At 41.3% G+C, this 21,386-nt stretch overlaps 2 protein-coding genes and 1 long non-coding RNA gene across 6 annotated transcripts in view; 2 read left to right on the top strand and 1 right to left on the bottom strand.

Moving 5' to 3' along the window:
• The first annotated feature begins 944 nt into the window (after positions 1-944).
• slc16a13 (solute carrier family 16 member 13) lies at positions 945-8,528 on the top strand. Of its 4 annotated transcripts, none has more exons than XM_044097458.1 (7): positions 945-1,218; positions 2,148-2,390; positions 3,004-3,147; positions 3,336-3,592; positions 4,171-4,702; positions 5,764-5,998; positions 7,741-8,528. In XM_044097458.1, exons 2-7 carry the CDS (start codon positions 2,162-2,164, stop codon positions 7,748-7,750), a joined length of 1,407 nt encoding a protein of 468 aa, XP_043953393.1. In that variant the 5' UTR covers positions 945-1,218; positions 2,148-2,161; the 3' UTR covers positions 7,751-8,528. The 4 variants fall into 4 exon arrangements, with proteins under 4 accessions (XP_043953393.1, XP_043953396.1, XP_043953394.1 ...); XM_044097461.1 differs by having other exon boundaries at positions 948-1,218; positions 5,764-6,033; XM_044097459.1 differs by lacking the exon at positions 945-1,218 and adding an exon at positions 1,461-1,738.
• The window catches only part of acap1 (ArfGAP with coiled-coil, ankyrin repeat and PH domains 1), a 26,310-nt gene continuing 13,236 nt past the window's right edge, over positions 8,313-21,386 (bottom strand). The window contains exons 9-23 of the mRNA XM_044097457.1: positions 21,214-21,288; positions 21,005-21,117; positions 20,818-20,869; positions 20,620-20,720; positions 20,335-20,446; positions 20,028-20,236; positions 18,951-19,020; positions 18,698-18,792; positions 16,995-17,188; positions 15,975-16,022; positions 15,688-15,866; positions 14,250-14,359; positions 12,186-12,296; positions 12,045-12,106; positions 8,313-9,054 (exon numbers count right to left, since the gene is read on the bottom strand). Of these exons, the coding sequence (XP_043953392.1) occupies positions 8,957-9,054; positions 12,045-12,106; positions 12,186-12,296; positions 14,250-14,359; positions 15,688-15,866; positions 15,975-16,022; positions 16,995-17,188; positions 18,698-18,792; positions 18,951-19,020; positions 20,028-20,236; positions 20,335-20,446; positions 20,620-20,720; positions 20,818-20,869; positions 21,005-21,117; positions 21,214-21,288 (1,629 nt within the window). The 3' untranslated portion in view covers positions 8,313-8,956. The remainder of the gene's footprint in view (positions 9,055-12,044; positions 12,107-12,185; positions 12,297-14,249; positions 14,360-15,687; positions 15,867-15,974; positions 16,023-16,994; positions 17,189-18,697; positions 18,793-18,950; positions 19,021-20,027; positions 20,237-20,334; positions 20,447-20,619; positions 20,721-20,817; positions 20,870-21,004; positions 21,118-21,213; positions 21,289-21,386) is intronic.
• LOC122820222 lies at positions 14,804-15,680 on the top strand. The gene is made up of 3 exons (XR_006368744.1): positions 14,804-14,906; positions 14,998-15,055; positions 15,603-15,680. It is a non-coding gene; the product is annotated as an uncharacterized LOC122820222 (long non-coding RNA).

Below are 21,386 nucleotides of genomic sequence, written 5' to 3'. Positions count from 1 at the left end.
TTTATTCAACATTTTGTACAAGGAATATCAACAGAAGTGACAAGGAGAAAAGTTGGAGCAAAATCGCTGACGCAAAACATTATTTCGTGCCCATTGTTTTCAATGTAAACATCAATTCAGAAAATACTTAATCAAATTTAACTTAACAAATGTTAATGAAAGATCAAAGCTCACTTCCATATCATAATGCAGCAAACAGAGCAGCTGCTCACGCTGTCTCCACTCTTTAATCCAATGCCTTTTCTTTTTGTTAGTCTTATCACTTAGAATAAGTCCACAAACTATCGCTATTGCTTCTACATCGTCGGCCATGTTTGTTTACTCTAGTCAAGTATGCTATGGCGGGGTTTTTATGGGATTTTCTGCCTGGAATCAGAATGTTGGTAAGTGAAATCGGGTAGTGTGTGGTGTGTTGGTCCTGCCGTGTGCTGGACACCACACGATACGATCCAACCGGTTATACTTAAGATTTTTTATCGTCTCCTCTGTGGTTTCAGGTTTTGAAAGTTAGCCTACAATTTTAAAATCCTGCCGTGTGAGCTCGAATACGTGCAAAGTGGTGATCATTTTTTGTGTCTTGATTTGACTTTTAGTTCCAGTTAACAGATCAGCTTTATTAAAAAAAATTAAAAAGTTATTGAGTAATTTATTTAATTTTCGTTCTTCTTTTTTTCCGCAAATGTTCATTTTACTTTTTGGCTATATACACTGTAAATCAACTGTTCTACGATTCTTTCTGAATGTGATTAAAGCTTGATTGTAATTGAGCAGAGGCTATATTTGCTCAAGTCATTTCGGATTTCAAGACCTTGAGGTTGCTTCCCTCTAGTGTCAATCATGGAAACAAAACAAGAACAAGAACTAAAGAAAAACTAAACGGATCATTCGCTGTCTGGACAATCCAATTGCCGGGTTAGAAGGTTTTTATAAGACAAAATCCAATATTTTAAACAACTACACATCTTTACCATATTTTAGTTTATTTAAAACTAACAGAAAATGTAGAACACTTGTATTTCTCACGGATTTAGTCAATCGGAATCACTGATGGATCCGGTGAGCTGCAGAGTTGGTTCTCTGAATGACTGCGCAGACTCAGCTGCTGCAGCGGCTTCAGCTCACCGTAACAAACCCTGTTAATATTTTCACTTTACTGCTCTGAACCGGGACACTGTGGACCATGAGGTGTCGTGGGGCTGACACACGCGTACACACTGGGTGAGTAGTTGAGTCGAGTTACAGACATCTCGGATAAAGTTTTTTTAGCAGGCGGTTAGCGACCGGTGTCCTAACTGTCCACTCCGGCCGGGTCAAAGGAAATTAAGCTATTATTAGTTCCCCCCCCACACTTTTGGTGCCGTTATAACCTCCCTCTAAAAAATTTTTTTGACTTCTTCCACTAATAGTTTTTGTTTAATCTATTAAACTATGTTAATTGTACACGCTCTTCTAGGCTATATGTTTTGTTTTTATAACTAGCGGCAACAGCACAGCAGCGGTCGTGTGACGTTACGTCATGCCCATTTACTAGAGCAGTGACGTTATAAGATACGATCAAACTATAAGTTTATGTTTACATTTGAATTTTAGCTGCAGCAAAGAAGTCCCTCTGAAGAAATGTTAAGAATTTTTGAGACGTGGTTTCTAGGTTTCTAGGTTAGGTCACAAGTAGTTACAACATAGTTTAACTGCAGTAGATAGACATCTTGGCATCTTTATTTAGTAAATCGAGGAAAATGTAGGTTTCTGATGATGGCTTTATTTATTAGTTGTCATGTAATTTTTTTATTTTTTTTTTTACAGAGAGATGTGTAATTAGACATTTTCAAGTGGAACTGGACTGATGACACTGTAATAGCTTATTGATTGTGCACACCAGTTCACCATCAGTAATCAATAACCAACATGTGAGGAGCTTCTCCTTGTGCCCTCTGACCTACATCAGGTCAATGAAGGCCAACTTGTTAAGGAGCTTAGTCTCACATTCTCCACACTGCCAGAGTTTATTGCCCCATTGGAGGTTAATCATTACCCTTTTGACAACTGCAGATGTCTGTGACTTTTTCTGCACTTTTGCTTTTCCAGAGCCTGACAGGTCCACTTTTAACAGCCCTCTTTTATTTATTTTCTATTTATATGTGTTCAAGTGTTTATAGATAACATGACCGACAGAAAGCTGAAATCCCAGAGCCAGGAGGATGGAGCAGAAGGCCCGGACGGAGGCTGGGGCTGGGTGCTGGTCGTGGCGTTGTTCGTCAGCACCAGCCTGGTGTTTGGACTGATGCGTGGTTTGGGGATCTTCTTTGTGGAGTTCGTCCAGTACTTTGAGGAGAGCGCTCAGGCCATCTCCTGGATCTCATCCATCGGCTTGGCAGCGCAGCAGTTCTTCAGTAAGTCTAATGTTGAACCCTACCTTCTTATTTTTAAATAATTAAAGAATACTGTAATAATCTGTCAAAAGACACCCAATTTCCTTAAAATACTAAGAAAAACCCTAGAATATGTAGTGATTTTATCTATTACACAGTACCCTACTACTTGGTAAATTAGTAATTTATTCATTGTGCTAAAAGTACAGTTCTAGGATAAATAGGTATCATAGAAGTCTAAAATCAAGTTATGTTTCTTAAATTAATTGCTTGAGAACAGCTGTGCAGTGATCAAGCCTGTGTGTGATAAACCAGTTACTTTTTTACGCTGGGCCATGTAGATTTGGATCTTACCGTCATTTAAAATCTGCGTTTCATATGTACTTGTGTTGTCTGCGACCAATATTTAAATTGGTTTCATGTTTTTGAAATACTGAAAAACATGAAAAACAAAGTAAAATAAAACAAGAATTGGGCAAACGCTGTATATTACGCTGATTTGAAAGAAGTATTTCACTGTGACTCTATCATGGCTTTTCTAAAATGACTCAGCTCTTGATTTTCTCAAATCCAAGGAAAACATCCTGTGTTTGATTCGTTTAGTAAGGATTCATTTATGGTGTTTATTTTGCAGGCCCGCTGGGTGCAGCTCTATGTAACGCTTATAATACCAGGCTGGTTGTGATGACAGGAGGTTTTCTTTCCGGACTCGGACTCATCCTGGCCTCACAGGCCACCTGCCTGGTTCACCTCTACTTCACTATGGGAATAATCTCAGGTGTGGCAAGTTTCGGGTTAGCTTTTCAAACCGCTATACTCGGGTTATCATTGGTCAGTTGTTTTTATTTATTTATTTTTTGCTTATTTCTGCAGAAGAAATGAATTAAACTGTTTAGGTGTGGTTTTTTTAGAGTTAGATAAAAAAAAGTACAATCCTATTTCCTCATTTAGCCTTTTGTCCTCCAGGTTTGGGGTGGGGGCTGGTCTTCACCCCCATGGTGGCCACAGTCATGGCTAACTTCACCCGTAGACGAGCGCTGGCTGTGGGTCTGGGTTTCTCTAGCATCGGCCTTTCTTCCTTCGCTTTTAACCCACTTTTCCAGCTGCTGGTGGAGACGTATGCGTGGCGCGGAGCCCTGCTCATCCTGGGGGGCCTCAGCCTCAACATCATGGCCTGCGGAGCCCTTATCCAACCAGAGTGTCACTCTAAAGCCTCAACAAAGGTAGAAAATGTCGTCTACCGGTTTTTATAACTATAAGGAATAAAACTTTGTTATTAAATAAAAATATTACAGTTTTACAAGTTTTCCCTTTATGCTTCTAAGCACAAAGGGAACAGCAATATGTAGGGTTGTTTTTAAAGTTTAAGTAGGGCTGGATGATATGGCTGAAAAAAAAAAACTATCATGATTTAAGGATTTCAGATCAGTCAATATTGATAATTATGGATTAGTTTTATTCATAGTTTCCTTTCAAAGTCGTTGGTTTTTATTTTTAAGCAGATAGGAGGCATGTTGGTGAAACCTGAAACTGCTGCGCCAGTTATTCAACAAGTTGTTGCTAGGTGACCAAGGAATGAGTGAGTTGTTGCTAGGTAACCAAAGAATGAGTGTGTTCATGTCAACAAACCAGCTTAGCTGGCCTTGACAAATGGAGCGGGTAAAGTCTTTCTTCTGCCTACATGCCCCAGAATGCTGTGCGGTTCTGGTTCGCACATAGATGTATTGTTCAGCCCTAAGCTTAAGGTTTAATTGAGTAGAAATGGTGAATTCTGCCAGTGATTAGTTATTTTTCTTTGCAGGTGGACTCACAGAGCAGATCATCACGGCCTGACCTCCTGCAGAGAGTCTCCTCCTACCTGGAGGTGTCGCTGCTTTGTGAGAGGCCGTATCTCACCTACGCCTTAGGTGTAACTCTTTTAAACTTCGGCTACTTTGTGCCATATTTCCACCTGGTGGCCCACAGCCGCCAGGTGGGCTTCTCCGAGTACCGAGCGGCATTCATCATGTCAGCCGCAGGCGTCACAGACATTTTTGGCCGAATCGCGTCAGGCTGGTTCTCGGACTTGGGGCACTTTCGGGTGGTGCATCTGCTGACCTTGTGGACAGTTTTGGCGGGAGTGTTCATCATGCTGCTGTCCGTGAGCTCCTGGACGGGCTCCTACGCTGTAATGATTGTGATCAGCCTTCTCTACGGTTTCTGCTCTGGCGCTTTGACCTCCATGGTGTTTGCTGTGGTGCCGATGATCATGGGCGTGGAGCGCATGATGGGAGGCCTGGGGCTCCTGCAGCTGATCGAGAGCTGTGCAGGACTGCTGGGTACGCCGCTGTCAGGTAAGAGTTCACCAATTCATCGCAACAATTAACATCAAGTGTCATCGCAAGTCATTTCTCTCGGAGAGAAAACAAAGGCGGTACAGAAAGTGTGTGGCTGTCACTGTCAGTGGTTCTGTCTAGAAAACAGATGCATGTAAACACAGCAACAGGTCATTCAATGTCTGAAGGAGACGCAGCTAAACCCAAATTAATAGCACCAGTAGCTCTGTGTCTCTTAAGGAGACACAGCTAAACATCAGCTGAGTTTCTATTTACCGCAGAATTGCGCAAATAGAAATCACAAAAATAAACTCACTTAATGGAAACATGCCTATTTAAAAAAAACAAAATTTTTTTTATTGATTAAAAGTTTTGGTAACACTTCATTTGACGGCGTGTGCATAAGACCGTCGTAAACGTGACATAACACCCGTCATGAAGATAAAGGCGTCTTCATGAATGCTTACGGCTGTTGTCATAAAGTGTCAACACTTTTACATAATGACACTTTTAATGCAAAGTTGACAATTTTAATGGACTTTTTATGAAGGTTTTTTTTTGCAACTTTGCATTAGAAGCGTCATTTTTTTATCAAATGCAAAGTTGACACCCCCTCAATTAAAGTGTTACCAAGGTTTTTTGCGCTAGGATGATCCGTTTTTCTTTTTTTGTTGCATCAAACCACTTTTTCCGCATCACCCGAGTCACGTGATCAACAGCCGGTTGTTAAAACTAGCAAAAAAAAAAAAAAAAAGACGTAGCAGACGACAGGAAGTGGCAGGAGGATGAGGGTTTGCTTTTTTTTTCAATGTGCAGCTGGCTCCACCAGAGCTCCCATCGCTCTGGCATTTTTGATAAGATCACCTGTAGAGGTTAAATCAACCCATAAAGACAAGTTATGGGCATGAATTCCAATACAAGCCAATATTAGTGAGGATATGTGCATGTATATATGTAAGCATGTACTCTTAAGAAAATTCTCAAATTTGAACTTTTGAAATTCATCGAAGCATTACGCTGATTATCCACTCCACCCTGGGAAAGGAAAGCTTTAATCGACTCCATTTTTTGTGCTGCAGGTTGGCTCAGAGACATGACAGGAAACTACACGGCCTCCTTTGTGGTCGCCGGCTCTTTTGTGCTCCTCGGTAGTTTGACCATGACCACGCTGCCTCACTATTTCTCCTGCGCGGAGCCTCCACCTCCTCAGAGACCCGTCTTTGTTGATAACAGCGAGACGTTAAATTTAGAGCTCGGACAGAAGGACGGCTGCCCGTCTGAATTCAACCATCAAACCGTGGGACAACGAGAAAGGTGATCTTATCGGGGAACGTCTTTGTATGCAAAAGGTGAGCTGGGTGTTATTAATAAATACACCTCAGAGGATTAGACCCAAAGCTTGTGGATAAGGAAATAGGCCGGAGAAAGAAAAGTGGAGGAAAAAAATAAGTAATGCATTTCAGGGAACGTGCAACTTCATCTTACTTGACAAAGAAATTAAGAAGCAAGAAAACATTATTGTGAACAACTATTGCTGGGGCAATAAGTGCTGAAACACATTTTGTTTCGGAGTCTTATCAGCAGGAAATGTATAAAAGATGTCGGTAGCAACCCTTGAAATCCCCATATTCAAAGAAATCGACTGACATTAGCTCATAAATGGTTTATTGCAGTTTTTCTCCACACTATCTGTCTCTAAAATCTAAAGGTTTTGTTGGGCCTTTCTTCTCGCTTACAGCTCAGGTGGCCTCTCTGAGACCAGCTGAGAGTTTCCTTGGTTGTGCGTTTCTGATCATTGTCTTGCATTTAAAGCCACACTTGGCTCATCAGTTCTTCAGATTACTATCGGGAAGTTTTTGGTTCAATCATATGAGCTTACAAATGCTGAAAAACAAGCCCCTTAACATGATGTTCCCACTTACAAACTGGTGATTTTAACCAGATTCTCCCAGTATTCCACTGGCTTGTCCAAATGTTATGTAATGAATTTTAAACAAGATTCAGCGTGTGTTTCCTTTAGCAGTGGAGTCTTGTGCAGTGAGAATTCAGAGCATTACTTTTTCTACCTTCTAATTGCAGATCTTTCTGAATCTCTTCTCTGCTTGGTGTTGGCTTTTGGGTTATTCTTCGGACTCTTTTGAAATGTTAAGCTGAACTTCTTGAAATTATGTGGTTTCTGCTTCTAGATAACGGCTGTAGCTGGGCAAGTTTAGAAACACTTCTGTTTCTGATGCGTCAGTGTGTTTTTTTTTAAGTCTGGACAAACCTCTTTGCTCTTACACATCGTCAGATGCCTCTTGCGGGACACCTTGGTTATAGGACATGTTTTTATAGCCCACCAGTAAGCATTAAACCAGTTGATATTCGTGTTGCACTGACAGGTGCGAGGGTGGCTTTCTAAAAGTTGACGGATTTCAGCTGGTTTCTTGGTTCCTTGTCTTTTGCGTCTCCTTTTCGTCAGTCGATCTACATACTCCCTGTCATTCTGCTGTATCACACAAAACTAGATTTTTGTATGGATTTTTAAGTATGTGTGAATTACAACTGTGCATGGTTAAGCACTTTGAACAGATGGATGGATTACTTGGGTTGTTGCCAACATGTCTCATGAATTTCATGGTATTACCCTCCTAATTAATATACTTGCTAAGAACAAACCACTGACATGTTCAGCACTTATTGTCCCCGCTCTGAGTCTGAGTCAGCTGCATACTTGAATTTTGCATTGCCGTGATTTATTCTTGGGCCATTAAACCTGTTTTGCCTTAAAATAATTAACACCACAAACTCAGCCTGTAATAAAGGCTGCATTACAAATCTGTGGGGATGTAAAACGTCACAAATCCAAATTGTGAGTGTTTAATAATGTTTTATTATAGATTTGATTTAAAGCTGAATTGGTTGTTAAAGATAATGTTCTGTGAGTCAATGAAAAGGTCTCCAACATATCCGTATTTTGAGTTTTAATACCTCTTTAAGAATCTCAGGTTTTATGACTTTTTGTGACGATTTTAAGTTGTGTCTTAATGCTTCTTTGTTGATTTTATACCAAACAGCACACATTAAACCTGGACCAGGGTGCAGTTTTCCACTTCGATGACTGCGAATTATTACTAAGTCATGCGAATGAACGTCAGTTCTGCTCACTGTTAGCGACTCGGTGTTGTCAGACGTTTCTCTGCAGGAGCACAAGATTGTTTTCTCATCTGCTCTTCTCGATGACGCGTTCATTTTGTTTGCGCGTGACCTCTGAACCTCTGTAAACCATAAACCAAGAATGCCTTTGTATCACCAAATACGTTTGGCCTTGGGAACAGCTGGGTGAACATCTGGGTCACAACGAACTGCTGGTTACTGGCAGGGTTGCGGCGACTCAACAGGCTTTTGGTTGATACTTAACAGTGGTTAGGCAACTGTTTTTACTCAGCAGGAATGTTTTTTTTAATAAACTCAAATGATGGCATTTTTGTTTTTATATAAAGCATTCAAAGCTGCTGCAGACTCTCAGATTAATCACAGTAAACAGGTCATCTGTGTGAATATCGGTTCCTTTACACTGCATGTCCCAGCCTTGTGTATTTGTCGCCCTCTGCTGGACTTCCACGAGAAAAGCTCTCACACCGAAATGTACGGTTGCACTGTTTTTTTTTATTCGATCAAATACAAATTTGATGATGACGTCACACGATGTAGACAAAATACACATAAATATTGTCTTTTGTAAAGTTGAAATCTGCCAACTTTATAGATTTTATGGTACCTTATTGGAATAAAAACGCTCTTTTTGTAATATTTCTGTTTCTTTGTAACAAACATTTTAAAAAGTCAGTATTAAAAGAAGAATTAAAAAAAAACCAGCCCATTTTAGAAAGGGGAGAGAAGGGGGGAAGCAAACTGAAGAGGAAAGAAATCAGATTTTCTGGTTTTAATTAGGATCTCTTGGCAGAGTGACGGCGTCGCTCTGTGGGGGATAAAAACACCTCATGCTGGAACTCATAAAGCTGCTCCAGTGTTTCCACTTGGACGTGATTGTTCTGCGCTGACGTGATCACACAAAGCCTTCCCTGTTGGGAGCATCCAGACGTCCCCCACGCCCCTGAAGTCAGCAACAGCTGAACTCGACATGTGGACGGTAGCCAGACAGAAATGTTTGCAAGCCTGAGAGCTCAATCTTTTCTATATTTGTGTAAAAAATACAAAAAAGAAAGTGTGTGTGTTTGGGTTGAGGGCTGTGAAAGGAGGAACTGGACAGAAAGGACGGGTGATGGCCGGTTACGGTTTAGGGTCTGCACTGCGGCGCCGGAGCTTCTCCGGGTTATTAGAGGCCATGTGTGAAAAGTCTCTGAAAATGTCCTGGTACGTTTCATCACCTGGAAGACATAAACAAAAAACACAACATGAGCCTTAAAGCCGGAAACTTCACATTTCTGAAAGGTGCGGAAACTCCCAGCTCTTAGTGTACTGCGAAAGTATTCACACCCCTGGATTGCTGTCACATTTTGCTACAACAAACCTCAATGTGACAGAGAAACTGCAAGCAGTGCATAATTCTTAAATAGAGAGGAAATGAAGCTGGATCTTTGAAAGGTTTTTTGCAAATAAACATCTAAGATTTATTTGCACTCAAGTATCTTTACTTTGATACTTCAAAATATACAAGGTTATAAAAATATTTAAAAATGTAACCATCTTTCAGAGCTCTGTGCAATCCATCATCAATCATCAAACATGAAAAGGATATGACAACAAAAATGAACCAGTCCAGCTAAGCTAACAGGCTGGGCAAGGGGGGCATTGAATCAGAGCTGCAGCCAAGAGGCCGATGGTAATGCTGGAGCAGCTGCAGACTCCCACAGACGACCTGCTGGCAGGACGACTATTATCTGTGCTCTCCACCAATGTGACCTTTATGGGAGAGTGGCAAAAAGAAAACAAGGCGACACAGCAAAAGAAGAAGAAAGGTTCACCTTCCAGGACCCTAGACGTCCACAATGTTTCTATCAGGACCATTCGTGTGTTGTAAAGGCCCAGTCAAAGCCCAAATATAAATCCAACTGAAAGTCCACGGCAAAACTTGAAACACGGTGCTCATGGTCTGTCTCTATCCAATCTATGCTGGAGTTTCTGTATTTCGCAAAGAATAGGAACAACGAGTTGGTCGCTACGCTGGTAGAGACACCAATACCAACTCGCGCATCGTTTTCAGACCTACGTCTGTAAACATAGTAGAAAACAATGTGTCCTTTTCCTTCCAGTTCACAATTATGCACTACTCTTTGCTGGTCTATTTAAAAACAGGCTTTGAATGCGCGTCTGTAACATGACAGCATGTGGAAAAGTACAGGGTGTCATTTACTTTCTTCTTGTTTAAATCCAGTTGTTTTTGCACAGAAAGCAAAAAAAAAAAAAAGTCGCATAAACTCGGTCGATATGCGTTTATCCCAAGAACCCCCTAGAGCACATTCAACGAGCAGAAGCCCTGAAGCACAAAGCATGCAACAAAACAAACGGACACACACACACAGAACGGCATGCACATGCAATTTACCTCTCAGATTTCTGCAGGTGGCACACTGCGCAAGCAGTTGAGACCAGATGGACATCTCAGCGGGCAGAGGAGAGCACACGACAAAGACAGACAGTGAAAAAAGCAGAGCACTTCAAAAACTGACCAGCGGATAAACACGTTTCACATTTCTCCTCCTTGGTGAGCAAACACACCCCCACCCCACTACTTCCCACCGAAGGCAGGCGGACCACACTGACCACAGCAGTCACGGCGGGTCGGACCGTGGAGACAAAATGCAACCAAACTGACCAGAGAGGCGTGGAACCTGACTAACAGGAGCTAATAAATATTTTAACATTACAGCGTAAACCAAGCCACTATTCACAGAATAGCAGGAAGAGCAAAATCGCACCCTGAATTTAGCTTGGATGCCTGGGAGAACCGCCACGCTCATATTTACAAGGTGACAAACGTTGTTGTGAGAATGTCGAAATAGGTCCAAACTTATTGGAAAAGGTTTGTCGTATATTATACCACGGCTAAATGTTGAAAACACATTTAGCATTTTAGTTGTAGGCTCTGTTTCAAAGTGTCGACGTGCATTTGGTGTGAATATGAACAGCACACGCTCATGTAAAACACACCAGGTTCATGTGATGTGAAATAAAACTTTTCCTCCTTTGACATCACGTCCTGTACAATCTAAATAACAAACCAGTCTGCTGGGTGGGGAAATGTAAGCAATGAAAAAACCTGGTTGAAACACCTTTTGATTCAGTTGTTTGGCTGTTGTCCCAAACAATGACGCTGCCACCACCGTGTTTAACGGTGGGGGGTACAGTTTCATTTCGGACTAGATGGTTTTAAATGTTTTTAGCTCTAATAACAAATGCATGATTTTAGTAGTTTTTACTCTTTTGTCGTGGAATGATTGCAATTAATTTCCACAACAAAAGGTGGTTTTTAGATTGTCTTTAGGTTTGAATCTACATGCGTTTATTTTCTTCATTATTTCCACAAATATCAACCTCCAAGAAAATGTGTCTCTTTCTTACAATGTTTTATGTTTTTCTTTATTTTAAAACCTGCAAGTAGAAATAAAACGGCAGTTCTATAGAAATGACAACAAAATTCCTATCAGTTCCCGAAAAGTCACGTAACATTCGTGGCTCTAAATTAATTTTGAGTCGCTGTTCAAAACGGCTCTATGGCCAGTAAAGGCTGGTTTAGACAAAATGCATTACATCCCTTCTCCTCTTTCCTGACGTGTGAATAAATCAGAAAATAAATGTAAAATATTTTTTTTACTGCAAGGTATGAGTTCAGCTAACGGACGAAATGGACAGATGTCCAGAAAAACATGGCCGCTTCATTTAGTTAGAAGTGCTACACCTGATGGCAAGTGTGACCTCAAATAAACAACCCAACTTGGTTTCCATCTTGCATCGACTAAGTGATTATTTTCTTAATTGTAATGTACAGAACATCCATCACATCAAAGGTGGGAAGGTTTTGAATGATTCAATTCTATTTCATATCACAAAAATCTGGCATTTTAAACCCAGAGTGAACACTTTAAATATTCACAATGTGATTCATATCTTCTTAGGATAGGATCCCTACATTTCCTTTCATCTCTACTGTTTTGTTTGAATTGAATATAAATATTTTTTTGTTTCACCTCTCATGTTTTAAGGTCTGATTTCAGCTCTGCTAATCGTTCCACCCCTCCTAAAGCCCAGTCGCTTATTTGATTCATTTTGGCCTGGATTCTCTTCCGGGCGTGACCCCGCCCACCTCTAGCCCCGCCCCCCACCACCGCCCCGCATTCCTGCCCCGCTTGAAGCGGACCTGATTGGCCGAAGGCTCCGTCCATCTCCCGCATCTCTTTGTTCATTTTGGCGATCCGCAGCCTGAAAGGTAAGAGGGCGCAGTGAGAACGGCGTCTTGTCTGTGCCGGATTGCAGAGTTTCTCTTCACACGAGCGCTTACAGAGTAACGATGTCTGCGTTTGCGTTGTCCACGGCGATGGTTATGGGGTCTTTCTCGTTCTTGTCTCGTGCGTTGTAGTCTGCTCCTCGTTTCAAGAACAGGCAAACCAACCTGGACAAACAAGGAAAGCAGATGACAGATGAATATTTGCATTTGTGCCTGACGCCACCGGTGTGGTTTTTGTTGCCTTTGTGACTCCGACAGGTTGACGGTTTTAATCTGGCAGAAATCAAAACAGGATTTAAGCATATTTTAGTTCCTCAAAAATCTACGAAAAGAAAACTACTACTCCAACTAAACTTCCTGGTATAAATACAGTGAGATGAGAACAATAATTAAAACGATGCCACAAACAAAGCCGGGCAAGATCCCAAGTTTATCTTTCTATGATGAACAGTGAGAAGGATAAGAAGGAGGTGTAAAAATATTCTCCATCACTGCAGCAAAGATTGACTCCACAGCAATCAGCAGCTTGTTTTCTGTCCTATAAATGTGAAGCTGGACTTTGCTGAGCTATACTGGGACCTTCACTGGAACCAAGCGCGTTGGTCAGACGACTATAAAGTGGAACGTTTAACGTTAACTACGTCAGATGAGTTTGATTTGAAACAAAATGAGGAATATCATCTGCTGACTAAGCGTCCCACTGGCAAAAGGTGGTTTATGTGCATTTGCAGCAGATGTGCCAATAGTTGAGACGTTGGTGACACATTTCCCTGTCAGGCTAAATGTCATAACATGTTCTACAGTTTAGGATTATGCAAAAAGATGCTTGTTCCACATCTTTGACAAAAGTGTAAGTAAGTGCGAGTGGTGGCGCATGTATGGAAATACGCTTTTTGTAAAAGAAATTGCCTTCAGTTCACTGAAACAAATCGTTTCATTGTTTTTTTTGAGCTGCTGGAGGGAAATGGAGGAAGTTGCACTTTATTTGTGTTTCCACAACAGGAACTACAACACACAGCAGTTTATAGAACTGCTTTAAAAAGATGGATTTTCAGAACAAACGTAGGCGAAACACAAAAAACAGAAACAGTGCAAACACTGGTGAAAGTCAGAAACTAAAACTACAGAAGACGCCGCCACTAAAACGCAGTCTATAGAGTTTTTACGCAACTTAGGAGTCAGATAATGAACCTGCATCTGTTTTGTTTTTTTTAACAGTTTCTGCAAACAGTCAGACATGCCCTCTGTTGCAGTGTCCAAAAACATCATTTCAAACTCATCTGTCCAATAAACGATATCCCAGAGGTTTCCTGTTCTTCTTCAGGTTTCTTTCTTGCACACCTCCCATAGAACTCCGTCTTGTTCAGTCCTCCACCATCATATCTACGGCAGCAAGACCCTCCTGAAGGTCGAGTTAAGACAGTTTAGGGTTTTCTGCCAGAATCTTGCGGTTCTGGGGATTTTGTTTGGATTTCCAGACCTGGACGTGTCTACATTTGTTTTTAATGTCCTCCACTGAGTTTGGTTTCTGTAGATTAGATTGATTTATTTCCATTCCTTGAGACTTCTATAGTTTCTTTATCAGGCTCATAAGCTACAAAAATCTTCCCTGTCTTCGGACAGATCTTCGTATCTCACCATGTGGTCGAGTCTCACTTCAAGTAAGAAGCACAAGAAGCTAAAGGTCGGAGGTTTAATGCTGCTTTAGAAAGCTGAGTAAATGTTGTAATGATTATGTATATCTGAAGTTTTAAACGTCAATTTCTTTGTTTTTAGTTGTTTTGATTTACTCCTTGAATGTTTCAGTATTAAATACCACATGCCCAAATATGAATATCTGAAGAAGTAGCTTAAGATAAAATAATAATAATAATAATACTACTCAGCATACTGGAACTCGTCCAAACTTAACTAATCTGGCAACCAATAAACTAGTCTGGGTAAAAAGCAGGCTCTTAAAAAAACTAGATAGAGGTTCGACGAGCTTCCTCTATCCATAAATCCTTCTTTTTAGTTTTAAAAAGTTTCTTCCTCCCAGCTTTTGAAAGCATTTAAATAAAGGGATCATGCAGTGAGATGACGGGTTGGCTGTTTGTGTGACGGTGGGGTCGGTCGTACCCTGTGTGGCCCAGGATGGTGGCGTGGTGCAGCGGCCCCCTCCCGTTGCTGTCCGCCTGGTTGACGTTGGCGCCGTTCTGCAGCAGGAACTCACAGGCCGCCAGAGCGTTCTGGTCCAAACACAAGCAAAAAGTTAGAGAATGACTCAAAAAGTACCAACATCTGACAGGTGGCGTCTAAGAGTTGTAATGGTCTGTAAAATCGGTACTTCGGCACAATCTTTATGTTTTTCTTCCAACGAGCCACATTTCAGTTGTTGTTTTTTTTCGCAGGTTTTCTGCTTTTTTTTAAAAACTCGTTTTGAGTCCAGCACAAGAGCTTTTTCAGAGAAATGTTTTGCAGTCTGTTACAACAACATAATTTGTTCTCATTTCCTGAGTGGAAACTGAACTATATTAAAGATAACAGAGTTTGTAGATGTGATTCACAGAAGCACAACTGCTAAAACATTTTGTTTAGATGTGGGCAAACATAAAATAAATCCATCTTTTGTCACAATGGCAGTACTGACTTTCTTTTTTTACTTGCCTTATATCATGTGCAAAATAAATATGGGCCATCGTTTTCCACAGTTGCTATTATAGACATGAGCAAGTTGAAGCAAGTTGCCATTTTCTTGGAGCAAATCCCAGACTTATGCATATAAACACACAAATGGTGAGTCTGATTAAGTTATAAAGTGGGGATGTTTATATGTTGACACTCTTTCTAGTCTTTTTAATGAGTTTATAACCATGTTTAACCTCAGGAAATCTCTCTGGGAAGCTGTTTCGTGGAGTGTGTTTACATGTTGCTGCAGCAGAGCGGTGAGTTGTAGCATCCACCTGTAGCTTTCTACAGTGTTTTATCTGATTCACAACAAAAGAAAGAACTTTACACAGATATTGTTAGGTGAAAAAATTGGGCAACAGTTGCTCATTATTCTTAGTGGCATGATTTCTTTATTTTCCATTTTAAAAAATGGCTCAAAGTCATTGACCACCCAGGGAGAGAGGAAGTTACACGTGTCTTAATTCACCTGAACAGACTTATTAACGCGATACATTAATGCAAATAATCATAACAGTGATTGTAACTATGTTAAAGTTGATTTTTTTTTCTCCACCAAGTAAGTGTACTCATGTTAAATGTTGGATTTCTCTAAACTAAGTCAGTGCAACAAAAAAAAGCTGACTTTTGTTTTGACCAGGGTTGCTAATGCAAATGCTAGTTTTAGCTCCACGGCAGTAATTTCCACAGTTTTGCTACTCTCGGGTTCAGTTTCACGTCTTTTCGTGGATTTTTCTAAGTTTCTTTTAAACACATTTTATGCTTTTTATTGTCATGTCAACTTTTACCAAAAATTTTTTAAAGGAGCCCCGAGAACTGGATATCAAGACCGGTGTAAACAACAAAGTGTCACCAGGACTCTTCGGGGCAGTAAAAGTGTTGTCCTCACCACAGACACAGCCTGGATCAGAGGTGTGCTCGAATCCTCGCCCACGTTCACCCAGTTGACGTCGGCTCCGTGGGCCAGCGCGTCCGCCATGACGGGGAAGTTCTGCAGCGCCGCTGAGCGGTACAACAGCGCCCCGGGATGAAGGCCGCTGAGATCCTCTTCTTCGTCTTCCTCCCAATCTGAGGACAGCAGGAAGTCCATTTATATCCATTCATTTTATTAATGACGGTGGCAGCTTTCATTTAGGAGAACGGTTTCAAAAACTTTTTTCATTTGTTTGCTCCCACCTTTATGAGCGCTTGAGTTGTTCTTTAGGATGTCGTTGGGGCTTAGCCCTGAGGAGAGACAGACGGATGCAGTGAAACAGGTTTATCACGCACGCTGCCACAACACACACCCACACACACACGCCCACATTAAACCCTGCAGGAAAATCCCTCAGGGAACACTCCTGCTGAAAGAGCAAGTGCTGAGATTGGTTTTATTGTTTATTTATTTAAAACTCATCAGATTGAAGAGAGGAGGTGCACCGTCTTGCCGAAGTATTAACACCATCTCATCTTTTTCAGATTTATTTATTTTTTTGTTACATTACGACCACGAACTTCAATGTGTATTGTTAGGTTTTACAATAAATTAGTGCATATGTTTGAAGTCGAGGCAAAAATAATGGCTGACTTGTTTTTCTGCTGGAAGATGATTCCTAGTCTCAAGTCTTCTGCTGCCTCTAAAACGTATCGCACACGACAACATTTGTCCTGATTTCCTTCTGATCGAGTCGGGTGGAATCAGAAGGACGTCAGAACTGCTCCGATCTAAAATCTGGGACACCGAACATGTTTGTCTTGCTTTTTCGCTCTTAAATATAGTCCACAAACTATCGCCAGTGATTCTCACTAGTCAGCCATGTTTGTTTGTCTCAAGAGATTTTGGGAGATATCCCGTCTGACACCTGAATGTTTGTGAGTGAAGTCAGTTCCATATTTTCCCAGTAGAGTGCATCTCTGCAGCTCCTCTGTAGCTACCGATCTGCTGCTTTTCTGGACAGCGTTCTTCTTGTCAGTTTAGGTGTACAGCCATGTTTTGGAAGGGCTTACATGTGAGCGGTACTGTTTTCATGTTCAGATGATTGATTAAAACATTCTCTGTAGAGCAAATATCAAAGTTTGACTGTGTAATGACGGTTTAAACGTCTCCCCGACACAATTAGTTAGTCTACCACATTAAGAAGCTAAAGTTTGTGATCTGAAAGCGACAAAAAGCTCCCAGGCTGTGAATACTTTGGCAAGTATCGTGGCGCTTTTTACCGGTGAGCCGAGGCAGCGTGGCGCGGGTGGGCTTGGGCTTGAGAGGCGGCCGCTGGGCGTTCCGGTCCTGGGTGGTGGCTCGGGTTCTCCTGGCGCTGGACCGCCTCACCAGGTTGGATCTCCCGGTCTCAGGCAGCTTCTGGATAAACTTCTTTTCGACGTACTTTGACCTAATCCATGACTCCTTGTCGCCTCTGAGTGAGGGAAGAAAGAGAAATATGTCTGCAGAATCCTCTGAGAACAATTTTTTTAAAAGAAAAAAACTATCAAAGTCTGATAAAAAGTCTGTTTAAAATTCGAAGTGTCTTTTTATTTATTAAACTTAACTTTTATCACACCAAAAAACCACATGCCTTCAGATGCAGCATGAGCGTCTCGGTCTGTGTGTTTAGAAAAAAAACCAACCCTGAAGCATTAAAACTAGGTTCCGGATACAACCACCTCAGCTATCTGCATGAAATACCGGTCACTTCCTGTCTTCTGCAACGTGACACGGTTAAAGAAATGAGGAAGTCGAAGGACGTGTAGAAGTAGTCGCTGTCAGCTGAGGCCATATTTCTGAAACGGGTCGATCTATAAACAAAGCTGCTTCTCTGCAGGATATCCTCTGAAGACTTGATGTTCTTATTTAAATTTTAGGCAGGATTTTATTTAAAAAAAGCCAAAAATATCACATTTCAATAAACCGGTTTCAACAAAATTTGAAAACACTCAAGTTGAACAACGCGGATGAATAGTAGGCTTCAAAAATCACCCCAAATAATTAAGAATACAATCCAACTTAAAAAAAGCACATTTTTGGATAATATAGCTGATAAAAATGTAAAAAAATAAAAGATACATAATTTTTATCGTGGTTTTTTTTTTTAGCTTATTCAAACCAGTCAAAGGAGCTTTATCATTCCTATTTAATAAGGCAAAACCAGGTACATGCATAAATTACTGTGCAAAACTTTAAACTGAACTCTAAAAGTCTGTGGCTGCAGACCTCCAGTGAATACCGCCTTCCATCATGTTCTAAAAATGCATTATTGCTGCTACAACAGAGATTAGTATTATCTATCAAATTGTATTTTTGGAGTAAACAACATTGTAGTGAACAAAAAACATACACATATGAATTGACGTTGCATTTAACAAATATTCATTCCTCTAAGGGTTTTTTCCACACATAATAGTCCAGTAGATTCAGTTGAGTTGGGGACCAAAACCGCAACACTTGTTACATTTTCAGCTAATACGGTTCATTTTCACACAGCACAAACGAACCAGACCCTTTGAAAAACCCGGCTGTTCCCCCAATCGCCTGTGGTGGCGCTGCACCAAGAACCACTGAAAGAAGCGACACAAATAACCACCGAAGGAGACAAGGGCGCAACTTCCGTCTGTAGTAAATGTAAACAAAAATGGAGTCGAGTCCGATTTTAGCAGTGTAGGATTTTTCTTCTGTCTTTGATAAAGGACTACAAGCAATTTTCCCACTAGCATTAGACCCGTTCATTTGTTTAGGTTGATTTCAAAAGACCTTTAGAGAGAGGATTTGTGGTTACTTAAGTTTTTACTGAACGTTCTGGTTGCTGGCTCAGAAATCGAAGTGTACTTTTTTCAGACTTATTTCAGACAGACTTACGTGACCTGATGCGTATTACGATGTGTAAAACCTGTGACATTTTCTGGTAAAGTACACATCTACACTGACTGACCTGGGACTGGACGGGTGGGGCTTCTTGATGGTGATCTCATCAATCCGAGCCTCGTAGATCCTGTTGATCACCGAGTTGCCCAACTCGCACATCAACTTAAAACAAAACAACAAAAGGAATTTGTTAAAAAGCTTGTTGCTTTTCCAGGGAGACTCTCTCCTGAATAATCATTATTCACACAGAAACTTCTTGTCCACACAGAAATCGCCACAGTGTGGTTTGCTAAGCTGTTGCTGTTTAAAGGTTAAATTACCTTAATGAGCTCTGGCTCCCAGGTGTCTAGAGTGAGGGAGCGCACTTTGGAGAAATGGACTCCCAGGCTCCTATTGGGAAAGGAAACCATTACAACGTGACTCGAGCTAGCACTGTGTGTGTGGGTGTGTGTGTGTGTGTGTGTGTGTGTGTGTGTGTGTGTGTGTGTGTGTGTGTGTGTGTGTTGTCTAGTATCTGATGCACTGCAAAGACCAATATCGACAAACTACGCTGTGCGGACCGACGGCTCATTAAGCAGAAACTGTTTTCGGGTTGGGGTTAATGTGAATTGAGTTTATCTTAGGTGTAGGGTAAGGAATGGTTAGGGTTAAAGGTCAGAGTTCGGCTATAGAAATTAATAAAAAATGAAAATGCAAAGATAGAAAAACACAGTGTGTGTCTAGCTTTAGGACCATTTCTGGCATATTTACTAACCTTCTGATGGGTCCAAAGCCTGGTGCTGATATGTTGGACCCTCTTGTTAAGAGTTACAGGTTAACTTTAGAGGCATGGTGTGAATTAGGTTTTGGTTAAGACTAGGGATAAAAATAAACTAGTAATGGTTATGATTGGGGAAAATGTCTGAGTTAGGCATAAATGCTATTATAAAAACGAATAGAAGTCAATGCAAAATCCTATTTTGATAGTGAGGATATTTTTCTGCCCAGTGTTGGTAACATCTTATAATAACTATCAGATTTTAGGATTAAGCACTTATCTGTGTTAGGCCTCTGGCAAAGGTGTTGCTAATGTTATTTACATTTTTACATTCATTTCTGTTGTCTATCTGAGCCAATCCCAAACATGAATATTACTTCCAGGTAGAAGAAGCTTGTGGGTCAAATTAAAACATTACTATAAGCCTAAATCATGGCAGGAGAATGAATCATTCTGGGATTCACTGCGTGCCGAAGTTACGATGGCACTGCTGGTAATGTGGTTTAGTTAGAGAGTATCATGTTTTGCTGTTAGAACAGGGAGAAGACTGCGAAGTGAAAAATAAGCAGAACGTTGCCATGTACTGTGACTACTAGGTGACCGATTTAAATCTTTTTTCTCACAAGATTTTTGTGGTTACCTGTGTATCCCTGAGCAGACGATGCACAGGGTGATGCCCAGGTTGATGGAGGCCCAGTCCGGACCGGGCTCTCCGCAGTCGCAGCACTGCTTGTTTCCTGAGATCGCCTGAATCTCCTCCAGAGCCTTGCAGCCTTCGTTCTCCTGATCCCCGATTCCTCCGCCTCCTTTCTCCAAGCTGCTCATCGACACTGAGGTGCAGCGTGACCTCTTATGAAATACAGACACAGGAATTTAGAAAAAAATCTGATCTGGAAGTTAAACTTTAGATGTGCAAACTTGGTGTGTTGGGGTTTTTTTGTCCTCACTGGGCTGTGTGTGTCCTCTCTGCGCTCCTGGAAGGCCGAGGCGATGCTGTTTTGGACGGCAGTGATCCACGCTTGCTGCTCCCGCTCTGAGTCTGCCTGCAACAAACAGCACCTGCACACACGCACACACCCAAACACAAAAACACATAAACACACCAGTGTGATCATCTGCTGAAAAACCATCCCCCTCCCTCCTTTGCAACGCAGGACGTTTTAATCCACACACTCATCATTGGTGAGAATCGCAGTGGCCCAAACACACGTCCGCGGCCCACGCAAACTCACTTTGATGGAGACACCACTTCAAAGCAGAACCGCCTCTCGTTTTCGGTGCTGGGCTTGACGGTGCAGAGACGCAGGTCCTCCACCACAACTGTGGGCTGCTCCTGCACACAGAACACACAGTGATGACCGGACACACCAAACTACAGCCTGTTTGCTCCAAATGTGTGTGTTTTAAGTAACACTTTTAAGAAAAAATACCTTAAATTTCTTCTGATACACCAGCTGATTCTTCTGAATTGAAAACCAACGTCTGAGACGAAGAAAAGCAAAGAGAATTTAGACACCAGTGAGAGATATTGCGTTATGTATTTTTTTTATTTTTTTGTTTGTTTTGTTTTTAAAAAGCAGCTTTTCTTCGTGAATTATTTAATGGGTAAAGTTCTACCTGCTCCAGGTCTTGAAGGCGTTGCTGGCTCGCTTGTAAAGGTAACCGTCCATCGCTATCCCGTTAGCCGCATCAGCATTAAAATCCAAAATGGACTCATCGTAGGACATGTCCTTAAAAATGTCACGAAAGACACAGATCCGTCTGACTCAAAGCGGATTTCTGTAGTTTGCAAGGTGTTTCTAAGTGTGCCTTTTATAAACTTTTACCTTTTTCTTGATAGCTGCGTGCCTTTGCTCCATGTCCCTCTTCTCCCTGGCCGAGTTTAAGACGAACTGGGTGTGCTGTAAACATAAACAAATCAGAATTTATATACAGATTTCACAAAAGCGATTGTACCACTTCAACGTTTTTACAACTAGTCACGTTACAACCATAAACT

This window comes from Gambusia affinis, linkage group LG18, assembly GCF_019740435.1.
Source record: "Gambusia affinis linkage group LG18, SWU_Gaff_1.0, whole genome shotgun sequence".
In the NCBI taxonomy this organism is placed as follows: Eukaryota; Metazoa; Chordata; class Actinopteri; order Cyprinodontiformes; family Poeciliidae; genus Gambusia; species Gambusia affinis.
Note: the sequence above shows the minus strand (reverse complement) of the source record. Positions and strands in the feature narration are given on the sequence as shown.